The sequence below is a fragment of the Salminus brasiliensis genome, chromosome 11 (genome assembly GCF_030463535.1).
Source record: "Salminus brasiliensis chromosome 11, fSalBra1.hap2, whole genome shotgun sequence".
NCBI classification, from domain to species: domain Eukaryota; kingdom Metazoa; phylum Chordata; class Actinopteri; order Characiformes; family Bryconidae; genus Salminus; species Salminus brasiliensis.
Genome location: NC_132888.1, coordinates 15,000,368 through 15,024,492, shown reverse-complemented (window position 1 = coordinate 15,024,492; position 24,125 = coordinate 15,000,368). Strand labels below are relative to the sequence as shown.

General features: G+C 40.5%; 2 protein-coding genes across 5 annotated transcripts in view; both read right to left on the bottom strand.

The window, feature by feature from the left end:
- The window catches only part of ksr1b (kinase suppressor of ras 1b), a 43,290-nt gene extending 41,714 nt beyond the window's left edge, over positions 1–1,576 (bottom strand). For all 4 annotated transcript variants that reach the window (XM_072691914.1, XM_072691917.1, XM_072691915.1 and 1 more), the window contains exon 1: positions 1,088–1,576. In XM_072691914.1, the coding sequence (XP_072548015.1) occupies positions 1,088–1,243 (156 nt within the window). In that variant the 5' untranslated portion in view covers positions 1,244–1,576. The remainder of the gene's footprint in view (positions 1–1,087) is intronic.
- Positions 1,577–10,521: 8,945 nt separating this feature from the next.
- On the bottom strand, positions 10,522–24,125 carry wsb1 (WD repeat and SOCS box containing 1). Its single transcript, XM_072691913.1, has 9 exons — positions 23,721–24,125; positions 22,274–22,442; positions 20,363–20,634; positions 18,155–18,286; positions 17,324–17,424; positions 14,203–14,375; positions 13,876–13,989; positions 13,272–13,379; positions 10,522–12,741 (listed from the first exon to the last, which is right to left on the bottom strand). The coding sequence occupies exons 1-9, from the start codon at positions 23,758–23,760 to the stop codon at positions 12,579–12,581; spliced, it is 1,272 nt and encodes a 423-aa protein (XP_072548014.1). The 5' UTR covers positions 23,761–24,125; the 3' UTR covers positions 10,522–12,578.

Below are 24,125 nucleotides of genomic sequence, written 5' to 3'. Positions count from 1 at the left end.
AGGCATTGAACACAGAACACTGTGGGCTGGTTTTGTGAAAGTGGATTAGAACAAGGCTTTAACTAAACTGCAAAGTCGAAGGTGCTTCCTCATTACAAACTGTATAGTCTAGGGACTGTGCAGTCCATGGGCTTCCATTTTTACCTACAGCTCTGGAATGAGCTACAAGAAAAAACACTTTGCATGGGATTAAATCAACTAGACAGTTTGACAGTTTGAACCTGTAAAGGCAAGCTGATCCTTAAATGTGTGCAAACAGGAAGGATTGCCTTAGATGATCCCTCTTCACTCAGTTTAAAAGCAGCACAGCCAAGTTAATGGCTCTTTGGGGTAATTTGCATGCTTTAAAGGAAGTACCCAAAATAAATTCTTTCAAAAAGCAGTGGACAGGTGGACAAAACCCCACAGCTGACCACAGAACCAGGAAGCATCGCAACAGGAGAGGGGAAGAACTTTTTCCTGCCATGACTGTGTTACTGGGAAATTAATAGAAAGAGTAACAGCCAGCTGATCCATAGCCAAAACAACACAACCCAGGTGGGCTCAGAATTCCCAGGTAAGCTGCTGCTCATAGGGTCAAACTAACAGAAGCTCACAATAAATCAACAAAACAACAAATAATAAACAAAAACTAACAAATAAACATAAATAAATAAACAAGTAAGTAAGCAGGTAAGCAAAAACACACCATTCTGTAGTTCCACAGTGCCAATGGAGTCTCCTCCTCTATTCTGGATCATGACTGTTCATGTTTATGACAGTTATGGTAGACTTACAAGGTTTCATTATGTTTTATGAAGCTTTATAGTTCATAATTAATAAAACAATAAGGCTTTAGAGATTTCATGAGCTTTTAAAACTTTTTAAGCTGATACGTGTTATATGGTGGTATTCACGTGTGTTTCTATGGGCTAATGGAGGTTTCGGAGTGATCATAAACATTCAGTGTTTATAAGGGTTTTTTTTAGAGTTCTGGAGAATTTCTAAATGGTCCAAAAACCAAGTGCTGAAAGAGACAGGCAGTTCTAGAGAAGTGTTGCAAAAGTGTACATGAGGCTATATTATAATGGGTTCCTGAGGCTCTTACCTCCAGTGTGTGGATCTCCTGCTGGGTGAGGTGACACGATGCTGTGCACTTGGTGCGGAGTCCCTGCAGGCTGCAGATGGAGATGTCTATGAGGTTCTGGAGAAGCTGGCACTGCTGCAGGGCTGCTGCTGCTGCTGCTGCTGCTGCTGCTGCCATGTCCGAGCCGCTCCGCTCCGCTCCCCGTTAGCCATCCGTCAGCATGGGGCACGACGGACTCGGCACAGACATGCTGAACACGCCACACGCACACTGACAGACATACAGACACTGCGCGAGGTGAGTGAGGAGTCTTCCTGGAGGAGAGCACACTGAAGACAACGCGTCCTACATCACTCGAAACCTGGTCTGTAAGGTCGGGAAAAGCCCTCCTACGAACTGAATGGGCCGTTAATCCAGTGTGGTCAGCTCTCGCGTGTGTGTGTGTGTGTGTGTGTGTGTAAAGTTCTGAAGATCCTGAAGAGTCTCTTCGCTCTTCAACTGCTCGCTCACTCTCTCCACTTCAGCAGACGTTAGTAGCGCCGGGGACGCGGTGCATTGTGGGGAATGTAGTTGTATTACGAGACTATCATCTGTCTTTATTGTGTTCCTTTAGAAAACGAGTCAGAGTACAGCGATTTAGAAAAAATATCGAAAATATGATCATTTCTATCATTATTATTATTTCCTAATATTGTGGCTGTATTTGCCTGCAATTTAGAGTGTCCATATTTTGGTTTTAAAAAAAGAAGACCGTCTGTCGTGGTTAGGATGTTGTGGCTGTGGGCCTCAAGCAGGATTGCGGGGAGTTAGCTAGCTAGCTAAATATCTCTAAAATCATGCATGTTTGTTAATGAACATTAATAGATAAACATTTACACCATTTACTAAGACAAAAAAAAAATCTTTTAATAGCCTGAATGGTCAAATTATCTCCTTTCATTTCACCTTGAGTGTCTATAATAAATAAATAATAAATAAAACGGGTTTTTACCACCTTTTACATTACATTTATATTTTCACGCCACTGTAATAAAATATATATTAATAAAAATGTAAAAAGTCAGGCAGAGTCAAACTGCTTTGTGTTTTATATTTGCGTTTAGGCATTTTTAGGCTGTGGCGGGAAGCAGTTTCACCAATGGCTTGGCGATGCAGGTACATGTAGACCAATAGTAGCGGTAATAAGGCGGGACTTAGGCAGTTTGACCAATGGTTGAAGTGGATGCAGGTACATAGAACAGTCGTGGCCAATAGGGGCGGTGAGAAGGCGGGTCTTAAACAGACGCGTTTTAAGCTGCATGGATCCTGACAGTGTGCATTATGTCGACTGCAGAAATAAACGAGGACGTAAAATCGAGTCGAAATCCCGAATATATTACACAGTTTAGGAATCCCGGCCAGACACATCCCAAGAAGACTAGGAGCACGTTCAGTCTCAAAAGGTTGTGCACTGTAGAGCGTTCAAAGGGTCACCGTTTCCGTTTTGCTACGTTTTGTTGAGCCTAAAGGCAGCACTGATTATCAACTGTTCTTGGCTTCACACCTAAAGTGCTGAATGTTGTGTGCCAGGCTGTCAGACTGCCAGTTAGTTGTGGTGTCCTGTTTACAGCACATGGGTGTTTGGTCTGACCCAAGTTCGGTTCACAAGATCTGAGTCAGTGGGTTTAACTTACCAACTAAAACTCCTGAGACAGCATAGCCATGAGGCCATGAACACAAAGTAGGCTGTGGCTGCAGAAGATACAAACAAACAAACATGGCTTTACATTAAATAAATACATATATATTTAAGCAGGTTGTAACATAACATACTGTTATTATAAACTGCTTTATTATTCATTTGTATATTTGGTCTCAACCTGCCACAAACGTATACTCACTTATAAAGGACACTATATGGACAAATGTCTTTGGACACCTGCTGATTCATTGCTTCTTCTGAAATCAAGGGTATAAAAAAAAGTTTATCCTGTGTTTGTTAGCATAACAACATATCTACTGTTCAGGAAAGGTTTTCCACTAGATTTTAGAGCATTGCTGTGAGGATTTGATTGCATTAAGTAACAAGAGCTTTAGTCGGGTCAGGATGTTGAATAATCACTACCCCACCTCACCCCCAACTCCTCAACTCCTCCCAAAAGTACTAAGAACACAGTTCCACTGCTCTGCAGATCAGTACCTTGGAGCTTTATACCCTTCTAACCCAAGCCTCCACATCTACAACAAAACCCAGGGGCACTCTCAGGGTTTTGTGCCCGAAAAGATGTTACACTGGACCCCTTAACAGGCCAACAAGTCCGCCAAAACACTCAACACATTTTTCAGTCACAGACCCTTAGAAGTGTCCTAATTCCCCCCTATATGGTGCCCCTGAATATTGCCAAACAGCTGAACACACTTGAAGTAGATTAGTAGCTGCCAGTTGTGTTTAGTCAGCCCACAGGTTCTGTCATTGGCTAACATCATGCTGAGTGTTGTGGGGAGAGGGGGGGCTTACTACCCACCCAGGAAGAACTAGGCCAATTGTGCTCTCTGGGACTCCCGGCCATGGATGTCTGGCAATCTCCTGGTTATAGGACCAGCACTTGCAGGTACATGTAAATTGGAAAAAAAAACATATCAGGTATATAAAATTAATAAACTCATTAAACTTCTCCCCTCCAATAACCCAAAAACACACCACCTAACCAGACCTTCTGAGAGTGGGGATCAGCAGAAACTTTGCATGTTGCTGTTTCAGTGAGATACAGCTCTAAAACCAGTCAGGAATACCAGTCTGACAGATGCTACGGTTTCAGAGAGAGCTCAAAAGCAATCAGTAGGATGACGCCATAAAATATAAACTCTCTACTTGTGGCTTTTAGTGTCTAAGCTCTCCCGCTCTTTCTCTCTCTTTCTCTATTTGTCTCTCTCGCACTATTGTTGACTCACAGTTTTCCCATGATGTCATCAGTCGTCCTGCACAGGCAGCAGGAGAGCGAGAAAAGCATTCTAATTATCTAAATATCTCTATATGTATTCACAGGCCCTGCTTTCTGCTCACCTCTGCAGACAAAAGAGCGGCGTTTCACACCTTCCATTGCCTTCTGACATCAAAGCATTGTTAGCTGTTGAGATGCAGGATGATAACGTACACTTACATAAAATTGACCCCAGGCACACTGGTCTAATACAACCTCTAGCACTGGATTTTTGGGTATTATCGGTTCAGTTATATTGCTAGAGCAAATGTATGCTGATAGGAAATATGTGTTACAGTGTTACATTTACATTTACAGTGTTACATGTGTACAGACTTGGTTAAGGGGGACAGGGGCACGACACACTGCAGCTTCAGCGTGAGAGACAGGCTGAAGCATGTTAATCTTCCCCGTGGGAGAATTCTCCTCTCTTCAGCAGCTTGCCAAGAGCTTACAGCTGTCTCCATGGGGTCAGCAGACAGTGCACAGCAAGCAGAGTCGACACTCTTGCCTGGAGATTTAGTCAAACCTCAATTATTAAACTCCGACCATTCCTATCTGCCCTGATGAATAGTGTGATAAATGACTTACAGAGACAACCCTGTACTCAGCTGCCTTGAGCAGGATACCTCTACAACACCTCTTCAGCCTGCCTGACAGGATTGTGAGACAGCTATTTGACAAGTCGTAATTGGTTGACACCCATCAAATTCACACAGATTCCTCTAAGACACAATGCAATCGGCCTGTAATGAACAAAGTTTGCTTCTGTAGTTTAGTTGTCTACTTCTGGAGCTCTGAGGCTAATGCAGCTAACAAGTAATGGAAGCTTACATTAGCTCTCATGCAAAAAACGACATGACTAAACCATCACACGCTTATTTACCTTCCTTGAGTTGTTAATAATGTCAAATAGATGCACTTATGGGCTTCTGACAGTATATGACATACTGTTATATATCAAAATTAACCAGAAAGGATGTTGCATAGCTAAAAACAATAGTAGCAGCAGCCATTGTAGGCTTAACTTAATCAATGCTTTTGTCGATTGTAGCAGATCGCAGTATGTGTCGCAGAAAGTCACAAACTACATCTGTGTGAGGTTACTCATCATGGTCTGAGGAATAGAAATGTGTAATGGTGTAGGCATTGGGTTTACACACTGCTAACCTGGTTGCTATACCCTTAAGGCAAGTTAGCTACATGTTCGCTACATTAGGCTTGTAGATGTAGGCCAAAACTAAAGAAGCATTGCCAGCTTCAGACTAAAAATATACTTTTGGATGGTAAAATGGCATAAAACTGATTTTATTTGCCAAGTAATTTCTTTTGTCATGACAGTCAGAACATTTCATGCATAGTTGGCGTGGTTATAGGTGCGACCTCTGGGCGAGGCTGAGACACTTCACAGTCACATTCCCACCTCCAGACATTCATTCTTTAGGTTCTTCAGCTCCTTATGAGCCATACCTTTGGTATTTGTCCAGAATTGCAGGTAATACTGAGCAGAAAGTGTAATGCTCACAAGTCAAACAGAATTTCTACCCAAACAGTAAAATGCCAAGCAGTTTTACACACAGTATTTGACTCTATTGTTTATAGTGAATAAATATGTGCAACCCAAAAGTTTCTAATTATAAGCCCATGGCCAAAACTGCCATGTTAGCAGCAGCCAAACGGGCAGATAATTAATAATTGTGTACGGAAGTGGCACCACCTGCTGGAAATAACAGAACAAGAGCAGACAGATCAAAACCAGTGCATTTTATTTGAATCCCACTGCTACATAACATGCAGTTACATTTACATTCAGCTTTTACATTATTATATTATACCATATATACCTTATAACAAAATGTTAATGTCATGATGAATGGACAATTGAAATGTTCCAAAATGACTTGGAAATGTAAGGTGTTTTCTTTTATCTCTCTCTCTCTCTCTCTCTCTATATATATATATATATATATATATATATATATATATATATATATATATATATATATATATATATATATGAGAGAGAGAGAGAGAGAGAGAGAGAGTGAATAAACAAATGCAAATAAACAATGGTTTAGTCTACCCTCAACCTTAATCACTCAATTCCAGGAAACTGGCCATAAGTATTTAGGCTTGTAAAAACCTCAATATCACATTAATAATAAGTTAAAACAAGCATTTTGTGAGCAGCAGCAGCAGTGGCACTGATTTCATTTAATGATAGATTGCTTCTAAGGTTCTGGATGACAACTACCAATTCTGGGTTTCCTTGAAAAGAGATTTGCCATGAAATGACTACTTTCTGTATGAATATTATTTCTGTTTATTGTAATATTAGTGTTTTTTTTCTGAACAAATTACAACTGACTTCTGATTTAAACAACTTTATATATATAAAGCTGTTTATATATATATATATATATATATATATATATATATATATATATATATATATATATATAAACCCTTGTGACACGGATGTAACACCAGCAAAGGGAAATGACTCTCTCTGTAACCCTCAGTAAGGTGGCTGGAAAATGGGAAGTGGGAACAATTACAGGAAACTCCAAGACATGTTTTATTATTATTATTATTATTATTATTATTATTATTGTTATTATTATTCACTGCTTCACTTCAAATCTACACAAAAGGATTTTTCATACAATTGCAGCACATACACACAGTTCCCCTTTAGCAAATGAGTGCATTTAGAAGTCGTTACTTTTGTCACTAGCTTTACTCTAACACAGTAACTATGTCTTAAACTTCATATCTGTGGCAGCTCATAGTCAGGCACTCGACAGAAGAAGCAGACACACCTCTGCCACATGGTGAGATCTTTTTAAAATGTCAAAGGTTATAACACGTTTCGTCTCACAGGCTCTACCAATGAAAACGCTGATGATTAATATTTCATAACTCTTTGCTGTGTTGTAACCTTACCACATCCATTCTGCTGAGTGGAGCTTTCTGGAATGTTCTGCCCCAGAATGTGACCTAGTCTTAGATCAGCCACAATCCACAACAATGACAACCAGCAGTCAGATCAGAAGCACGCCCAGGGTGCAGCCAGCATACTTCAGCTACGGTTACAGATCTTACACAGTTCTAGTGTTGGAGAGACGAAGTGGGAAATGCGGAAAGTGCTGAATTGTGAGGGAGAGTGATGTGCAGATTGTACTGGGTTTAAAGCTGCCTCTTTTAGCTGAACCTTTACTCCAACTCTTACTCCAGGTTGTGTTGTACATAGTATGGAAAACTGATCTGTCCTGACTTTCCTAAAAAAAATGATTCTTTTATTTTATTTTATTTACAAAATGTACCATTTACCAACCAGCCCATAATATCCATATCATCCAAAATAAAAATAAAAAACATGTATCTCCAAAATGGTGACCTTACAGTAGAAGGCTCATAACAACAAGAACAACAAGAAAGAGTCTATTCTACGTGATTTAGAGCATTTCTATTGGTCCAGTCATCCAGAAGTATTTACACAGTGTACAGAAACAACTCTTTCCCATATACCTGCCTATTCAACCTACAGCAGTTTAGCCCCACCCATTTCACACAATTTATAATTTGCATCAACCTTAAATAACAAAACAGGTCAGTCAATCAGCTTATTTGCATATCGTCGCAGTGATGCAAAACCTTGTAGAGACTTTACAGGAGAAGGCAAAAAGACTTTTCTGAACATTTCTACTGGTCCATTCACCATACAAAATTCACACAATGTACAAAAAACAACAACATTGAAATTCTATTCAAAAGTAAAAAATCTGCAAAAAAAGGAAATACAAGGTTTTTGTCTGACAATAATGATCTATTTGTCTTAAAGGCACAGAAACCAAAAAAGTTTCTGTTTTCAATTTCTAAAGGATAAAGAGAGGTTACAAAATGTTCTTTTAGGAATTAATGAATTAATTAATAAGATGAATTAGAATGTAAAATCACACAAAAGTCATAAATGGACCACAAAAATGAAATCCCATTAAACATTCAGTATTATGCACTTCCTAATACAATTAACTACAGTGAATCTTTCAGAGGGATTTCTAACAGACCCCTCTAACTGATTCTCCTCTGAAATAACTCTGAATGATATTTTATATCAACAACTATCAGAGTGAGACTGTTTGTCCTTATAAAATACACTGAGATACAGATATGGCGTGTATACTCATGTGAGATATGCTCAAGAACTGCGCAAACACCTACATATCTGACAAGAGCACACAAAGCAACTCCAACAGCACGGCCACTTCCTTCACGCTACATTTAAAAACCCCTTCCATGCACAAGCAGAGGGAGACATTCTAATTTATGGTGTTATTTGACCTAAAGGTCCTGGGAAGGTTGACCTTAGAGTGGTCTCTCATGTGCCAGTGTAAGGCACACTCTCTGCTGATGAGAGGTTACATAACCCGGCTGTCCCTAACGGGTCATGTTACACCTGAGCTTTAAATATAGCTGTGTGATGCAGGACAGCTGACCCCTCTGCTAGCGCAGGTCAGAGCCGTGCATGTCTGTAGATGAGGAGTGGTGGTGTGTGGTGTTTTATGTCTTATTATATATAATAAGACATTTATAAATAGAACTAGTTGCATAATACTGGTCTATATTAGTCCTTCAAGGTAAGCAAAAATGGTTCTATACAATTTTTATTACAAGATTTGAGTTAGAGGGTTTTCTGTTCAGGGGTAAAACATCTCAGTTACTGTCTATGGCACGCAAACATACCGTGCAAATGTAGAATTATTATTAATTAGTATTTTTTAAATCATCCAAATATATTTATTTATTTATATTTTAATGGTACTATAGTCGTTTCTGTTCAGTGGTGTTGCTCCAAAGAAGAGCATGGTACATGATGCAACAGGCTTAGTAAAGTTAAACACAGAGATGATGTAGAAGTCATTTAAGTACATTCAGCAAGAGATAAAATCCATCTAAATTCATGTGAAGTCCACATATTTCCATGTTACGGCCTAAGTTAAAGGGAAAATAGCCAACAAAAAAAAAGGTCACATGTTGGAATAAAGCCAATCTCCTCACTTCAGCTTGCTAAATCCAGAGTAGCAATGATAGAGACACTATTCTCTCTATTACAGGTCAGTGTAGCATCACAATGAATTTATAAGATATTATAAATATATAGAATTATAAGATATGCAGTATACAAATTTGCTTGTTACACTACAATTATTACTGGTGTTCCAGGTGTATTTGGTTGTTGAATGCCTATTGAAGAGATGGATGCGTTTACATATATATAACATGCAGTCTCAGACCACCTCCTGAAGTGGTTTCAGGAGTGCTGGGATTTGTATCTTGTTTAAGGGAGTCTTGGGTGAGTTCACACTTGCAGTTTGATGTGGCTCGGCCTTATCCAGATATAACCCCGATGCAAGATGCTCTAAGTGACCAGGTGTAAATGGGGTCGTAGTGGCAGTCGTTGGCTAGCTTGCTAAGTTTTACTTAGTCAATGAGGTTCTATTTATGACCCTGGTGTAAAAGTAAATTATACTTCACAACTGTTGGGAAACTAAATACTAAAAATAATAATAATAATAAAATAAAATGAATAAACAAAACACCAGTTCTTGGATTATGATTCTTAAATTCTCTATATACTTTTCTTTTGGGGTCCTTTTTTTAAATCTACCAAAATAGCTCTTACTGATTGTAACAAACCTTGTCCACTCCAAATACAAAATATTGATGCCTCCATATATTGACTGAAGAGTGATTAACTGAGTAACGCATTTTAACCTTCTCAAAGCTTACATACAACCCCCCCCCCGCCCCCCCCAACAAGAGAGGATTCAGTGTCCCATGATATTGCCTTCTTAAATTATCAGATTGTAGACTTTGCTTTTAAATGATCTGCTCATTCTGTTTCTCACAAAGTGATCTCTGACCTCTTTCACTGATTGCACTTCTAGCCCCACAGTGTGAAGCAGCACATCAATGCTCTATTACAGGGTTATGTTCTTTGGGCTCGGAGATCCCATCCTAGATCAGCTAATTATTATATTATGGAAAATAAATAAATAAAAAAAAACTCCTTCTGCTCTCTGTATCTACACTCTAGAAACTTCCTTCTTCGCATCATCTGCAGGCCTTAATATTTAACTTGACGGCATTAACAGCTCAGTCAATAATAAACTAGCAGCCGAGACATCATGCCTTTTGAACCCGGTGTGAACAACACACTCAAGCTGCTGGGTAAATTTCCACTCGAAAGATCACTTGGCAGCTAGAAAACTCTTCCAGCACCTGTAGCACTTCAACTGTACAGCCAGCAGCTCTCAGAACTGCAGTTTTTTCTTCTTCTGTTTGGGCTTCTGAAGCACACCCCTCCCCTTGGAAACCCACCACAGCTGCCAAATCTCACAGGGCTGGTTGTGTACATAGCCAGAGACCGGGTCAGGGTCCCACTGCTTAGAGTGAGCTACCAACACACTGCTAGGTCATACTCTGAAGCCATTTCATTTGAAAGAAGCCTTTATTTCAACTACAAAACACAAACAGAAAAGTACATTCTTTTGACTACTTCGGTTGCTACTATTGTGTACAGCATTACGCAGAAATGTATTTGCGAAGGAGGAATGAGGATAAGTTGAACATTTTGCTTTTGGGGAAAAAAACAACAAAAAAACTGAAGCCCACTAGCTCATGCCATAGCAGCGGACAGTGCTAAAGTTTTGAGAGTGCACTGTGGAGTTTGAATGCCTTCCTCCTTGGTACACAGAACAAGAAACTTGCTTGGAAAACAGAAGGCCTATTCGTATTTAGCATTCCTTTACATGTGGAAAACAGCTGTAAGACATATGCATAAGATTTTCAAGTTTCAGCCAGATACAGATAAGGGTAAAGGAAGGATGGGAAAAAAAAAACAAAAAAAAAACAAAACTCAAAACTGAGTGCCAAATATGATAAAGGAACCAAGATCTTTGGCATCAGCTATAATTTTTACAAATGTATGCAATTTATTGCCAGGATTGTTTAACTGCACATAGATAAGCAGGACAGAGGAGAACAGAAAAAGGGTGGACTGTTCCTCACACTAACCGCAACCATTCCACACACATACATCGCGACCCCAAAGTCCCATTACTCTCTACCTGCATCAGCTAGAATGGCCTGAATTAAACAGATCAACCAACAACAGCACAGTAAACAGACGTTCCAATCATACAGCAAATAAGCTTTGGGCCTCCGTGTGACTCAATGTTACCCAAGCGTATCTAGGAGGTAGATGAGACATGACAACCATCTCCATAAACACCATGCTGGCCCTGTCCAGATAGGACAAGCTTAACAGAGGAATAAATCCAAGCGTTCGGTTTCTCGGTTAAGTCACTGTACATATACATACAAAATAAATACAGACAGGCAGGAGCTTTACAGAAGCTTCAGGCTGCATGAAGGAGTGAGAACATTCACATTTTTTCTTGTTAATAACCCATACCTTCATAGCTACCTAGCTCAGAGCCTTCTTCTGAGCGCATGACGTTCATGTCATTCAGCTAGAAAGTCTCACAGCACAAGAGGAATCTATGCACGAAGCAATACAAGCAGCATTCAGTCTTAGACTCCGGAGAAAAGATGGAGGGATAAGGAAAAAAGTAGATTTTAGGTATTTATATATACACACAAATAAACAAATGCACATAACGACATTTCTTTACAAATTTCTGTACATGTAAAAATATACAATTTTGAGGAAGGGGGGGGTAATAATAAAAATAATAATAATCCCATGAGTTACTGCATTTCTCTCAGGTTCTGTCGAGATGAATAGAAGGCTGTTGTTACTGAGGCAGCATCTGAGTGTGGATATAAAGCATACAGCACTGGGAATTTCTCTTTATTCCTACAACAGAGGCACACAGAGGGGAGGCACTGTCTGATCTACTACTAAATGCACTCCTCAACTAGACACCAAACACACTAAAAACCGCACCCTACACAAAGAGCATTCACTCTTTTTACTCTTCACTTGCAAGAAGTCAAGCCTTGGCACTTAGGATGAGCGGCTTCCTCCTCTACCTCACTCACAATACTGATGGAGGTCACTTCTCTCTAATACACTTAAGAGAAAGCACCACTTCAGCTCACGCAGAGGAGATTCTTTGACAGTTGTCAAACTTGCATTAAAAGGTTTTGTACAAGTTGAGGTTGTGCCGGGAAAAGAAGAGACAGCAAGACAGGAAGAAAAAGTTCAAGTGACGCTGATGATAATGCTGTCTAAAGGCCACTGCCTGATATGGGTGAGGGTGCAGCAATCACTTTCCAAAAGGGGGGAGGAGAGGGAGGAGAAAAAAGAAAAAGTGTACTGAGAGGTAAATTTGCAATCAGAAATTAAAAAAAATAAATACAAATGTAACCTCATTAAGCACAGCATGAGGTCTTTGAACATTGACATTTTTTTCCTCTCTTTTTTTGTTCATTTTTTACTTTTGTCCTGTTTTTTCTTTTCTTTTTTTCTTACAAATAAAGTCTCATTGGTTTGTTAACGTGCAGTTTTTGTGCTTACTGGACTACAGGCTTTTGTAGGCCAAGTAATCCTGCATGCACTGAGGGATGGTCAGCGTGTAGACCTGCTCCGTGGTCAGGACTCTTCGCAGTGCCATGCGACACAGATGTTGCAGGCTGGAAATGCTGCGTGGACTTGCCCAGAAATGAACACTGCCATCACGTGAACTAGGGGGAAAGAGAGATTTTGTTAAAAGGCTAGCATGTATACATAAACGCTTTTAGAACTATGCAATAGAGAAATGCATCATACTGGTAAATGAAAAACAGAGTTAAACTAAATTAGGGCATATTGTGTTTGAAATTAGACTGAACTTTAATATGAAAACAGACATCTAGATAGTGGTGAGGCACTCTCACACTGGATTCTGAAAAGTGCTTGCAGCCACCAAAAAAAGATAAAAATAAATAAAAATCAGAAACATGGCTGGACATACTGTACAGAAGCTATAGAACCAGTCTGACCATTATTGTTTTTGCTTCAAGGTGATGCGTTTAACAGTAGCTACACATGACAAAGTAAAAAAAATATTCAATAAAAATGATAAAGTAAACAACTTCTAATCTATTAAAACAACTGACAAACTGATTTCTAAATCTTCTGAAAAGGGAAGGAAAGACAAATGCTTACAGAGCAACTAAAGACTTCTCTAGAAAAAAAAAAAAAAGAAAAGAAAAGAGAACCATCTTAAACTCACCCAGCAGCTAAAACGCTTCCATCTGTAGAGAAGGCACAGCAGAGGCCATTAGTAAGGGATGCAATGGCCTGAGGAGACTTTTCATCTATACTCCAGAATCTCACCAACCTGAACAAAAGAGAACATAGACACACTGATCAAAACTTGCATCTTAAACCTCTTCAGCAAGTTACAGCTATATAACATTCTATACAAGAAGAGTCATGTCCTGATGATATTAATATGGTCTTGAACTGTTAAGGTTTGTTTGCTGTCTGTGTATTAAAGATCATATTAGTGTGTCTATCTCAAGGTCATTGCCCAGCACGTTGTGACTTTGCATATTTAAACAAAGAAGAAAATGACTGCCCTCTTTCCCTCAGCCAAATTTGAGCCACACCCACTGCTCCTCTGCAACCAACCAATCAAAAGGCTGAGGTGGAGAATATGGGCGCCTCTCACTGATTAATGGCAGTCATGTGAAGAGCATGTGATCTCTCCCAGGAGTGAGGCCCAGCAACAAACACAAACACACACACACACGATTCTAATATGTATGTGAAATGATCTTTCTGCTTAGCCTGAAGTGTCAGTGTAGTTATGCAGTTAGACCATGCTCGCTTACCGGTCATCAGTGATACTGGCAATATGACGGCCATCATGACAGAAGGCTACAGAGCGAACCCAGCGGTCATTTGCTCCCCCTGCAAATATGGGTGAGGGAGGAGGGAAGAGATGCCTGTAGGATAAAGATAATAGTGAAGTTAGGGAAAAATACACACAAAAAAAGCAAAAAAGCCACCACACCAAATAATGAAAAAATAAAAGCAACATTTAATGATCATACTGTGATCCTTATACTATAATCTTTAATTGTTTTCATGGGGTTTAATTTTAATCGAAACATTGAGGTCAATTATGCGCAAAAATGTGTCATTCAAATATAGATTACCCCAACTGCAGTAATACAGTGCCCACATGCGGGTCCCACACTATGACACGAGTGTCGTAAGAGGCTGTGGCCAGCAGGGCTCCATCAGGAGAAAACTCGCAGGACACCACGTCGTTATGGTGGCCCTCCAGCTTACGGATCATGGTGTACTTATCCATGTTCCACAGAAAGACCTGTAATGTAAAACACATAGATTATAGCCCAACAGCCAAACCCCACAGAGCACAGTATTTTCAAAACCCAGACAATCCAGAGACAATTAAAGTCAAATTAAGACAAGATCAATATATGCTCAGTGTCATTTTAGCATTAAGCCGTACAGCAAACAAAAGGAAAAACTTGCACATGCCATTTAAACAGCAAGGCACTGTTACAAAAGTCAATGGACAATGATCACTTTGTTTTCTAACTGCTAGAACATTCATCTTTATCATATATCAATATAAATATTTCTACTTTTATCTTTAACTGAACTAAAATACTAACAGTACAGTTACTGAACTTGAATATACATTTTCCAAATTACAACAAACATATGTATATTATACACTACTAAATGCCTTACAAAAACAAAGTTTCAATGATAACTATAAAAAAAAGTTTAAAGAAATACATATAAAAATATATATAAATGTAGTAACTTAAGGTAACATAATGTTACTCCACTGGTATCCCCTTTCAGAGTTTTAGTTCACTTGAGTTTACTATAGGCTCGCACCGCGCCGGCGGAGGCCTACGAGGAGAGACAGACTGCAAGAGAAGAAAACATTTGATGGCCAAAAGGTTGACGCCTTTGGCAAACACAAAAAACAGCATTGTGATAACTACAAACACTCTTTAACTCAAAATCTGCCATGTGATTTTCTACAGCTCGTTTTGCTCCAGCACAACATAGATTTGACAAAATGGAATGTCTTTTGTAACCAATAACCACATTTTCTTTCTTTTTTTTTCTCAGCAGTGTGATCGATTCCTCCGTTTTTGTTTGGGCTTTAGCTATACAGAAATTGTACTTGAGCAAAACTGTATTTCCATTACAATGGCTAGTTCCCAAACTACAACAGAGATAGTATTGAGTTAGTGAGGTTGGTACGGCTACTGCAACAGTGCTTAAACAGACTAACATTTCCACTCCTTGTTACACAGCACTAGGAGATGAAAGGGCTTCAGTGTCCTAGATTTAAGCCTGCATTTCAATTTAGGAAGAAACTGTCTGCAGATGGAAGAAGCAACACTGTAATGTTTTGCTGCATGGTCTATCTGGCTGCCGAGGAATTAACGGCACCAGGCACATGAGGATGTAGCAGTGAAGTCTCTAGCACTTCTACATCTGCTGCTTGCAGTTTGGGTAAGCTGAGGACAACAGCTAAAAGTCATTAGAGGGAGAGAATGAGACTTTGGGCTATTCATGCTTCAACCATTGTTTAACTCAAATCCAGTTGAATGCTGCCACCTTTATACCAGCAGCATGGAAAACAGCTTTTGGTCAGGCACTGAGCAACAGCTGCCCTTTGACCATTTCTGAGGCAACTGGGAACCAATCTTACGTCATCTAACGCCCCCCCCCCAGAAGTTAATGTCCTCCATTTTTCTGACAAAGACAGACATTATCGAAATGCAGACAGTCTGACGAGGCACAAAGAGCCCTTTCATTCTCCACAGATGCCGACAATGCCTTAAGCCCTATGCTGCTAACTCCATTATTACAAAAAACAAAAAAGTTTGAACTCTGCTTCCCCAGAGAGAGCACACCAGCAGCAGACAGCCACAGCCCATGAACCCATGGGCCCTGTAAGCTAGGGCACTAATGAGTGACTCTTAATGAGGACCTGTGCTTTACTACCTGATTTCTACAATACACAGTAGGACAGATGGGATTTTGCTCGAACTGAGAGGGGAGGAATTAAAAAGGAGGGAGAGATGTGTAGGTGATGGAAGTGCTACTAAAATACAGATGAAAGACAAGGGCAGGAGGAAGTGGAGAGGAAGGGAGAGGAGGAGGGTTTTTTGCCCTTGCCATATAAGCCAAATTTTCTGCTCAAGAGATGTACTGAATTACAATAAAGAAGTATGAACTGCAACAGCAGAGGTAGACAGACATGGAGCAGCACCTACGTACAGGAAGCCCCTGCGGACAGGAGCATGGAAGCCCCTGTGGCGCGGGCACGGGCACATGAGCGTCCAGCAGGGGCCGCGATGGCAGCCGTGCCCCGCGTACTCCGCACCGGCTGCTCTATGTCAGCGCGGCACTTCCCCTCAATACCACTCACACACAGAGTTCTGCCTCCACCTGGGACAGGGAAAGCAAGACACTTATGGACACACACAACCGCACAGTACAACGACTGTAGTCTGCTCGGCGGAACGAGAGCTACCTAGCGCTCAAAAGGCCAAAACTATGAGTTGTTGAGACCAGCAGTGCTTACTATTTCCTTTCTTTTTTGGTCACACGGTCTCAAAGTGTGTTATATAACAATACATTGACAGAATGCCACACAGATTTGCCATGTTTTCATAATTAGAGGGTGAACAAAACTGTATTTACTAAGATGCTTAGTTAATATAACTGATCGTTTACAATAATTTTGTTTCATTGGCTTCCCTGCAAAGACAACGAACGCCTTAAGGGCTTGTTCCACTGATGCGGACAAATGTTGGTGTGAACCATCTTATTTCTCTTGCACTTCGATAACTGATGGGAAAAGAATGACCGCTTTTTAAAGAAAAACTGTGTGACTTATGCATTCCATTTAGCTTTGTAGAAACAAGTAGTCTCTGCAGATCTCGCCATGGATAAAGTGACTTTGTGATGCCAATGAACAGTAGGGATGGGGTTTAAGAAGAGGGAATCTGATCCCACTACAAAGCCATGGCACTTCTCAATTTTAGTACTTCACATGCACATTGTCAATCACGCAACTATTTGAACAAAACAAAAAGAAAAAGCACCAAAACTACAGGCAGGGTTGTAGAAGCAGATCATGACACCGAGCATTATGATATGTTCAGATGAAGATTCAACTTATAATCTCATTGATTGGTCATTGGAGAAACTAGTCACAGGCAATAACACAAGCAGCTCATACAAGTCTGAAACTGATGCAACTACAAGAGTACATACCGATTTGCCAGCACCCACAGAGCACAGCACTGAGGAATCTGGAGAGAAGGCGCTACAGTAGACCCAGTTCTGGTGGCCCCGCAGCACTTTCACCATGTTACCTGCAAAAGGCAAAAAACGGAACAGTCAATTGCCATTCCTTGTTGGCATGATTTGCATTTAAGATTTAGTTGTTCCTTTGATAGAGGCATGTGTGTGCAGATACCTTCTAGATTACATTAAAGCAAATTACAAGCACCTAATGAGAAAGACAAAGAACCCAGCCTTTTTTCCCCTCCTTTCCAAATTTCCAGTGTTCTTTTAAACTGTACATGTAGCTGGGACATTTACCAGTTACTTCAACTTTCAATACAAGCAGATTTGATCGCCTTGAGAAAAAAACAACAGTTTAATACACTTAAACGGAGAACATTCCTAATATGTGCTGTGTGTCTCGTGGTGCCCATTCTGAATTAGACCTATTCAGTTGGCCTAAACCAGTCTGGCTCTTTTGCAGAAAACTGCAGGAAACAAAAAGAACTTCTGAACTACTTCTTCACTCTGTATGAAATATGGAGACTCGTGCTGCCGACTGAGGGGGAGCTCTGGGGCCTTTCAGGGAAAGTAAAATGTAACACATTCCAGTTTACTTCGTAACATGGGCAGCTGCACAGTGTTCGTGTTCGTAATTCTGCAGGATCAGACCTAGACAAATGGAAACCTAAAATGGACTATCCTGCCAGGAAATGGCAGCAACTTCCTTGCCAAATGTCAAGGCTGGAAAATTCTGTGCTCTCCCAGGAATACAGCCTGGAACAAATCATTTTGGATTATTAGGTTGTTTTCACTCACCATCGTCCTTGAGGTCCCAAACACGAAGTGTCTTGTCTCTGGAAGCAGAGACCAGCACCAGACTGCCATCTGGTGCAAACGTAAGATCTCGTACAATGTCAGTGTGATCCATCAGGTTCAGCAAAAGTTTTCCTGGACACAATGAAAGCAAATGCCCATTAGAATGTGTTATTGGAGAGATGCCAAATTTAACTTTTGCCAAGCGGCTGGCTGGTCAAGCACCGTATTTACTGTATAAAGTCCACATCAATCAATTATAACTACAGCAGGTAAAGCCTAAAGTAAAGTACAGGACTTGAATGGTGCTGGTTGATCTCTGAGCCACAATCAGGCCAACACAATGACTGAAAAGCACTGGTTTTGAAGAGAACCTTTTCAAATCAGGAAACAATAGAACAGTGAAAGGAGTTACAGTACTGCAGGAGCTGACCTCCCAGAGTCAGCTGTCATTAGCAGGAGAATGGGTGTACTTACACGACTAAGCCTTTTTTTCAAAGTACAGAACTAAATAACCTCAAGGGATGTGAAAAACACAATGACTGCAATCTGTCAAGCTAATTCACATTAAAACCCTACAATTTAGCTTGGGATTAGGTAACTGCTTATTCACTTCCTGACAAGCGTAAAACACAGAGCTTTCTCCCTTCAAGCAAGTTTCACTTGCCTTCAACTGAATGCTGCACGATCTGTACAATGTGCATCAAAACCAGGCAAACCTTGAGAGAGGAATGAGGAACCCCAGAGTTAGTCTGTATAAAGGGGCTCTTCACTTATCTCTAAGCGGAGTCACATTGCTCCAGTTACAGCAAGTACTAACGCTGTAACTTAGCTGTGGCCAGCCAATAGCAGTGCAGTTTTGGGACCTACCCCTTAAAAACACTCTCCCAACCAATGAGCAAAGCGCAGAGCTGACAGGTCATAAATATTGAGGCGGGGGCAACTCCCTTCTTCAGCACACATAAAACTGGTTCTACGGTCAACACTGGCTTTTGGTGATTCGTGAAGAAAAAGAAAAACACCATGGATCATTTAAAGTAAGGAACGCAGGAAGAAAAATAAGGTTCTAAAAAGGCATTCATGAAGGACTAACTGAGAAATAACTTATCTAACAGAAGAACATGGCTACGTTGCTGAAGGAACAAACTGCTATAAAAAACACATTTTCGTTTTGGCAAGTCAGCAACAGAAAGACTGCAACTGTTCATGTGCTGCTGAGGGAGATAAAATGATATGCTCTTGATGTGCTAAAAACTCCTGAACAGATTCATCAAAACACAACATGCAGCCGAGGGTTCAAGGCAAACACCAATGAGGCGTGCCAAAAGATCTAAAAAAAATAAAATAAAAAAAATAAAAAGGGAAAGAGACGCCAAACCCTTAAAAAATAAAAAAAATAAAAAAAAAGACATGCTAGAACCCATCGCGTAAACACATTACATAACCCAGAGGAGCGGGTGGAGGGATGGCAATAACCTTACCACATCTGTTAAACGATGCAGGCGTCTTTAAAGTTAAGTTTTGTGTTGGGCAGAAAGAAGAAGAAACAGCTATTATTTTAGTTTTGCTCTGTTGGTGAGGAAAAACGAAGCTAGAACGCCCTCATTGCTCACTGGTTACGAGACTGATGATCAGTTTGCTTATCTTTTCGGACGATACTCATTGTGGATTTTATAGTTTCTTGCTAACATGCTAGTCTTTTGTGAGTTTGGATCTCACCATCAGCATATGATTACAATATGGAAGGAGAATGCATGACTTTAGTAGGTAGTCTTTGGACTACAAGGCCAGGCATGAGTTAAAGGGAGAGGACGAGATGGTGATTGGGTGCAGAAACTTTTTTAATGTTACATGGAACGTAGAGAAATTTATAGGACGTTAGATTGGGAAGAGAAAGAGCTTCAGACATGTTCCGTCTCCTAGGAGGAGAAATCCCTTTATAGAGTGCTAAACTGACAGCCACCATGTACTGCATTCTTGGAAGCGTCAACTTTATAATATTTATATTATTTAGAATTTTGTTTGAGCTTCTGCTTTCCACTTTTTGCTCCAACAATTGGATTACAAAGAGAGAAAACCTAAACCTTGTTGCTAAAATGATCTTGGCCAGTACTATTGGTTACTCAGAACTTTTTGCTCCTTAAAACTCAAAACTGTTCAAAGCTTACAAAGTTTAAGCCCTACTAGTCATATTGTACAGGAAACCCTCACCTGTGTACGCATCCCAGATTTTGATGCGCCCATTATTGAGGCCTGTGGCCAGCAGCAGTTGGTCCTGGCCAAATTTGAAGCGGTGCCACTCAATGTTCACACATCGACTCTGCTTCTCTGGGACGGAGGAGCCAAAAGCAAGACCCCACACGATGTCACCGCAGTCAATGGTGTGCTCCCTGGGCTCGCCGGGCACCAGAGCACCCTCGCTGCCCTGCCGAGATAAACGCCTCGGCCCAGCTCCATTTATCCGTTCCTCCTTCCTTATAGAGCTGAGAGAGAAGAAAGAGAAACAGATGTTTACAGTTCGTCATGAAGAGCAAGTCTGTGCTTGATCAACTATGGTAATTTAATGGCTGCACAAGAAGGAAAAAATAATTGTTGTTTTGACAGTCTTCCTTGCATTTAAGCCAAATTTGCCAACAAAGTTTGGTTTAAAGCAAAACAGCAACACAGCTCACTAATCTGTGCATGAGTGTGCAGGCTTGAATCTGGTTACAAAAAGGTTGGCCTTTTTAAAAAGGTTTGTGTCTTCTAAATTTGATGTTTTGCATGTGAAGCTGCCTCAGAGCAAAGGGCTACAAAATATAAAGGACTAGCCTTCTTAAATAAAGTAAAGAAGTTGAGCGTTGCATCAGCTAGATTGGCACATCATAGGCCAACAGGACAAAGATCATGTTTTCTGAAAGCGTTAAATGGCATTTCAGTCACCACAAACCCCAAAGGAAAAAATTTGTTTGCCAAGACAAGCTCAGAACAAAATTCAGGAATGTCACAAGGAACTGTTGGGCACAGAAAGGGCATACGCCGCAGAAAAGCAGCTGATAATACGTGCCACGTGTGCTTGGCAGCCAGTAACCAAACAGTGGCTTCTTTATGTTTTAACTGAGAATATTCACTCCCCACAAGATTCAAGGCCAGATAACAATGCATGCCATCTCTGTCTAGGGAGGAGAGCTGAAAGTATCAACCAGAACAAGATCATTTGTTTCCTACTGTAACTCTGGTGATTTTTCCGTATTAATAAAAATGTAAAATGCTCTGGAAAGCATTTTGTTTACTGTACATGTATAAGCTACATAATACCAATAACACTGACTAACAGAAGACTGAGAGCTGTGACAATGGTTCAGATAACCCAGGTAAATTATAATATTCACCTGACTTACAAACACTCAATAAAACAGCCCCGAAAACTGTCCGCTTGCATAGCAGTTGTATATTTTACAACACACATCAAACTGTTTCTTTAACAGCCCCTTTAAAATACTTTTCCTTTATTGCATCCAACACACAGATGCCGACTGTTTTCCTTTGAGCTGGAAAATTACACAAAAAGTGTAATATCTTCGTTAAAGATTTACTAGATTTCACTGATGGTTAGCTTTGTGTTAAACTGCAACTAAAGGACTCATGTCTGAAAACTGCCTGAGGACGAAGTCAGTTCATATCTACTACAACTTCACCGTTGGTGCACAATATATAACATTAACAAAAAAAAAGTATTAAATAATAAATAAGCAAGCTAAAAACCCACTAGAGGTAAATAAATCCTATTAAAAATGACCATGAGCTGTTATAACCAACAGCTCTACAGTCACAGAAGTTTATTCTAAGGCTAAACAAAGGACAGAAAACTGTCAACACAAACAAAACATGACCGAGAGCACTCTGTCAGAGGACAGAAGTATGAACCTAACGAAGAGCTTGCATTCAGTGTAGGACAACGGGTATCCTGGCTGGGTTACGATACTTTGTTCTGAAGAACTCCTTGTTAATCTGTAATAGTTAGGAAAGAGGTCCTGTTTCACAAATCCTACAATTTACCAAAGAATCCTTTTGGGCTAAATAATAATAATAAAAATTATTTAAAAAGTCAGCATGTCAATAAAGGTTGTTGTATGTACTCACAAGTTTGTCATGCATTTTGACCAGGGTACGAGTCTCACGATTCGATGTCCTTGAGACCAAGCGAAATAGGAACCATCAGGCGCAAAAGCTACAGTCCACGTCTCCCGTCCTGACTTCTGGTCAAAGGGAGCAACAGGAGCTAAAAGTTCTCCAATGAACTTAGCTTTACCTGGAAGACAGAGAGAAATCAGAATAATCAGTAAAAGGAGACTGGGGCATTTCTGGGGTACGCAGCTAGCTAACAAAATTCTTACAGTGAAAAGTTAACATTGAGGACGAGGTCGCTCTTCAAAAATAACAGTGACAACACACAGGGAAGTGATTATGGACAGGGGGTTTATTAATAGCCTCACTGGCCTCTCTTCTCACTGCCACGTTAAAAACGCATGACCAACATGACTGAACAGTCATATGTTTTTTGATAAACCATGAAATATCATATAATAGAGAGGCTAATGTAAAGACCCTGACTTAGTTTCTAAATAGGTGAAGCAGGCTGTGTTAATTAATTAATTAATTAATTAATTTAACTCGGATTTGTGTCACTTTCTTTACCAAAAAAAAAAAAAAAAAAGGGCAAATGACCACGTTTTAACTGATTAAACTGATAAACCCTGACTTTCTGTGAGGGTTTGATTTCAGACAGCACGGTTCCTCAGTGAGGGGGCTCATGTTAGCCCGGGACATCCGTCGACATACAGACGACCATTAGTCCTCCTGCTGGACGGGCCTGTTTTTAAGTAAACGCAGGCTGTCCCGCGCTAACCTGGTTTAAGGGAGGTTGAACTGGATGGGTGAAAAGTTGGCCATTTAGCTTTAACGTCACGGTTATCTCGGAAACGTCCGAGGTACAATTTCATCAATAAAAGAAGCGTAATCGGAGGTCAAATATGACAAAGATAACACAGCGGACACGTTCATCAGAGTTAACCATTACCCAGCCCTGTGTTGGTAAATACGCGTGAGTCATCCTGGCGCACTCCCACCCAGGCGCTATAGCGCTAACGCTAAAGACGTAGCGTTAGCCTTAGCTAAAAATAGGCGGCGGTAATTTAGCTAGCTAATCCTAAATGAGCATGAGTGAAAACAGTGTTCACATTTAGTAACGGTCTAACGTTAAAACAGGCCGTTTATCAATACACGGGTGTGCAGCATGTAGCTAGCTAAAGCCCATCTAGTGTCTCGACCGCCAATGTGAGTAACGCATAGTGCGTAAAGTAGCTATCTACGTTCCCAAGATGAAAACGGACAAAGGCAAACGTAGCTAACAAATGCAAATACAAGGTGTTTTACAGAAATCACACAAATAGACCGAAACTGCTTCTGTTAAGCGGAGCTTTTATCTGGTCACCCATCCCCTTCCCCCACCCACACCCACACCCACAGCCCGCAGCCCGCAGCCCGCAATCCAGAAAAGCAAAATTAGCCAAATAAAATGAAAACTCACCTATTTCATTTTCGTTGATAAAATCTGGGAAGCTTGCCATCTAAATAGAAACGAGTCTCTTTAAACCACGCTTTTGTAGGTTAATGAAATACAACGTTCACAACGGATAAGCGGATAACTCGATGCAATTCTGAGGAATGCGCGTGGACGCACGTACGCACGAGCGACGTTCGCGTTCAGCTCAAGAGCTCGACCAACACGCGCGCAAAAATGCACTAAAATAACAGCGCCCTTCTACTAGAAAAACACCCGGTACCAGTGTCGGTTAACAAAAGGTACTCTGGATTTTACGAACTGGGGAGAAATAACGTTGGAATGCAATGAGAAAGCAAAGTGTGTCTCGGTCTCTGCGCTCAGTATCGCCGCCTACGCCTGTGTGCAGTCTAATCTAATGGCCGCTGCTGG